The 4051-nt window shown below is 45.4% G+C and overlaps 1 protein-coding gene across 1 annotated transcript; it reads right to left on the bottom strand.

The window, feature by feature from the left end:
* Nucleotides 1-3418: 3418 nt before the first annotated feature.
* jph3b (junctophilin 3b) lies at nt 3419-3800 on the bottom strand (the record flags this gene model as incomplete). The annotated part of the gene is made up of 1 exon (XM_071542605.1): nt 3419-3800. A coding segment is annotated over exon 1 (382 nt), but the record flags the coding sequence as incomplete, so codon positions are not given.
* Between the last annotated feature and the right edge of the window lie 251 nt (nt 3801-4051).

Below are 4051 nucleotides of genomic sequence, written 5' to 3'. Positions count from 1 at the left end.
CCAGACATTTTGCACTTTAAATATTCCTTCAGTGTAAAGCTGATAGTTTGTACTATAAACTCAAAGTCATTGCATTATCTCAAAGCCAAAGTGATATGATTATAGAAGAAAAGTGCATTCCCTTTTCAATTCATTTTTAGAGTTCAGTGTAGCTAATAAAACTGTAATAACAACATGGCTGTCTCCCACAGTTGTTTTCATTATTAAAAACCTCTGTTCTCAGCAGACATTCATAAACACACTAAATTAGTTTTAGGTGGCTTATAGCCATCAGGACTGACTTTCAGTCAGCACAGATGATCTTGTGGTGTGTGAGGGTTAAGGACATGAATGTCTTACCATCCAATCAGGATATCACAATTATTTCAAACATGTTAGATTTTTATGACTTGAACCTGGACAAGTCTTGAGATACTCTTGAAATCTGAAGGGAAAACTATGGCACACAATGCCCGTTCATTTAAAGTAAAGGGAGAAGTCCCACCTTCATGTTAAAAAGCAGCTGAACGATTTGTCAAATAGTATGCGTTTTATGTACACAGAGAAAAAATGATTGGTCGAAAAGAGGAAACGAGCGTCGACTCTGTTCAGTTAGACTGAGTCGTTGGCTGACACCCGATAAGACCTCTCAAACTAGTCGAGTCGAGGAATCGATTCCTTCGGGGTCGACTCCACCACTAAAATACAGAGAGCGTGGAAAGAAAAATGCTGCACCTCCATGTTTGTTTGTGTGTTTCAATAGCATTAGAGCTATTGCGTTTTTGTCAAATTTGGGTGTTGTTAGCACTCCGGTAGTGTGTAAGCTTCGTCTTTACCTCATTGTGCGTGAGTCCTGTACTGTAGTCATGTAGTGTGACCCCAGCCTTACCAGGACTAACTGCAGTTCTAAAAACTTCCTCTGGCCTGACTAAGGTTTCACACTGGCACCGTCTAAAGTGGGCTAACACCAACTTTAGCCTAGCTTAACTAGCCCTGCTCTGGAGCAGCGTTAGCCATGACTTTTGAAGAACACAGCCCCGGGCTAAATGATAGGCTACAGGGTGAAAAGAGACTAAATTAGCCCAGAGCTAAAGATAACCCAGGGATAAAAATGTGCAGAGTGAACATCACTAGAAAGAGAGAAAGAGAGAGATGTTAATGGTGGTTAAGTCAGTTAGCCACAGCAAGGTGAAGCTTATACTACAGACAATACTGTAGCAGTACATCACACAGATCATGATTATAGAAGACACATTCTCTCTTGGGACACTTAAGTATTTCTCAATTTAATCCTATTAAAGTCTATTCTGTCCTGTCCCTGTTTTCTTTCTTTTCAATTCTGCTTTGTTTCCTCCTCCGGCTCGATCAGCTCCTCTCTCTATGTAAGGCATCATTTTACATAAATTTGATCACCTCATAGATTTATATAAAGGACATACGTATGCTGTTACAATAAGGACACTGTGTACTGGAGTCATCTCACTTGGGGAGCTTGATAAACACTCACAACTAGGCCAATCTCTGCTGCATTTACAGTATGTGGGTTCAAATACTTCACAGAGCTACAGTGCCTCTCACACACATCCCTCTCATCCTTCTCATCACTTTATTTTTGCTGTTCGTTTTTGTCTTTCCCACAACCTCCTCTTTCTCGTATGTTGCCGTAACAGTCACATCCTCAGATTCACAGTATCTCTCATAATAATCAAATCATCATTGTCATATGATGATTACCATCCATCCATTCCATCCTTCCATTATATGTCCATCATTTCATTGATCCATCAACTTGTATATCTGTCGATCCTTCTATCCCTCCCTCCCTCCCTCCCTCTATCCATCCATCCATCCCATCTGTCTATTTATCAAGCTGACTTCTTCTCCTTTGTCCTGATTCAACCCTTCTAGCCAGTCTGATCTGAGGATATTGTAGGGCCGCTCAGGACAGTTTCTGTGTGTGTATGTATGTGTGTGTGTGTGTGTGGTGTGTGTCCAGACTGGCGTTGTATAAGGGCCTGCTAGTTGTAGAGTTATGTAACAAGGCTTTAACTGCATGTATGCTACTGTCAGCCACTGTTGCTCAACTCACACACATACCACTAGGTTTGATGTGTGTGCATTTTGTCTGTTTTTGTATGTGTGTGTGAGTGTGTGCATGGGTGTGTGTTGGTACATCCGCGCAGGCATCTGCGTGTGTCTGTATGTTTTATACTGGAATGCATATGGTATGTGTCTCATTAACAATGACTGAATTGCTAATCTTAGAGACAAATGTGCATTGATAGCATTTATTTGGATTTCACTTGAAAGGCTCTGCACTGATGCTCAAAAGATATTCTAAAAAATTAAATGGAAGGTCCTTTAAAATATGTTTGAAAGTGTAAATTGGCTTGAATTTTATGTAGTGAAGGAGAAATGATTTTGATATTTTGTTACCTGAACAGATATTATATCAGCTTTTTACTGCAGTCAAATGAAAGATAAAAAGGTATTGTGAATGACAGATATATCACATTGCATCAAATTGCAATGCTTATCCTGGCCCATTATAAGTGTCATGTTAACACTGCATCGGGATGTTTCTGGCAATTTCCACCATGAGATGCTTTGGCCATGGTAGGACGATTGAACACATCTCAATCCCCTTTATTAATACCAAGGTGAAAATATATTTGTAAATGTATATTTAGCTTCACAGGCTCTTAAACAGACGCAAAATTCTAAATCGTTTGGTCTGCAGTCTATCTTATAAATTCTTTTCACGGTATATTAGACACGATGCAGTGGAGAGTGATGGGAAAAGTGGGGAAATCGAGGGTGGAGGTATGGATTCCAGACACCTGGGCTCTCCGTCAGCTCATCACAACACTGCAGTCTGCATTGTGAACCACTTCTTCTGCCCAGGACTCTTTCACACGGGACCTGCTGTCCTCCTCCGTCCCTCTATCCCTTCACTCATCCCTTAAGGCTGCGTGGCCTGAATTTAAGGCCTCTGAATACACGGCGTGTCCTTTTGCGGCTGAGGTGAGGGGTGAGGAGAGAGGGGGAGAGGTTTTTGGAGGAGAAAGACAGAGAGAAAAGAGAGATAGAGGGAGAGAGACTGAGAGAGAGAGAGCAGCTGCAAGCCTTGTCCTGAAACACCCCCTCAATCTCTGTATGTATGCGTGTGTGTGTGTGTGTGTAGACGGGGCGCGGCGACGCTAAGGATGACCTGAGGAGACCTCTGGACCGACTCCTCCCACATCTGTCGACTCGGAGACTGTCACTGGCCTATTCACCTGTCAATCATTCTCAAGTAACAGGTCCTTTTCACGGGGGACGGATGTCAGTCACTCGCTAATATCACCGTTGGGTTCTCGCATACGTACGGACACATTCGCGAACTCTCGTCACTCTGTCACACGCTCTGTGTATTTAGTTATCCATCCTCCCCTCTTACCTCCATCCGAGTACGTCTCCGTGCCGTATCCGTCCTGCAGCCCGTTGTTCCACGTCCCCTCGTACTTCCCGCTCGTGCCCGTGCTCTCCCGCACGCCGTAGCGTCCCTTAAAGCCGTGGGTCCACTCGCCCTTGTACACCCAGCGGCCCTTGTTCTCCACGCCCACGCCGTGTCTCTTGCCCTGAGCCCAGGTGCCCTGGTAGGTGTTCCCGCTGGGCCAGGTGTAGACGCCCAGCAGCTCGAAGCCGTGGGCCCAGGACCCGCAGTACTCGCCCTGGCCCTTGGGTCCCGTGCAGATCCCGTGGCCGTGCGCCTTGCCCTCCTCCCACCCGCCGCAGTATGACCCCCCATCGTCAAAGTTGAACCTGCCGCCAGTGGACATGCATGAAACAGGTCTTGGCAATTCCCCCGAAGCCTCGACAAAAAGAAAAGAAATGAAAAAGAAAAGGGAGGAAGAATAAAGAGGGACAGGTTGGTCGCTACAACCAATCCATGGAGCTTGAGGTGGAGTTCTGATCGAGGTTGAGGCGGTTTGGTGAGGTTGGTGGCGAGGGCCGGGGTGAGGAGGAGGAGGAGGAGGAGGTAGAGGAGGAGGAGGCGGAAGGGAGAGGGAGAGGGAGAGAACTCCCCAAA

This window comes from Centroberyx affinis, unplaced genomic scaffold (genome assembly GCF_046629955.1).
Source record: "Centroberyx affinis isolate AG114_WGS23_722 - 3 ecotype Tasmania unplaced genomic scaffold, CSIRO-AGI_Caff_v1 ptg004133l_1, whole genome shotgun sequence".
Lineage (NCBI taxonomy): Eukaryota > Metazoa > Chordata > Actinopteri > Beryciformes > Berycidae > Centroberyx > Centroberyx affinis.
This window is presented reverse-complemented; position numbering and strand designations above follow the sequence as displayed.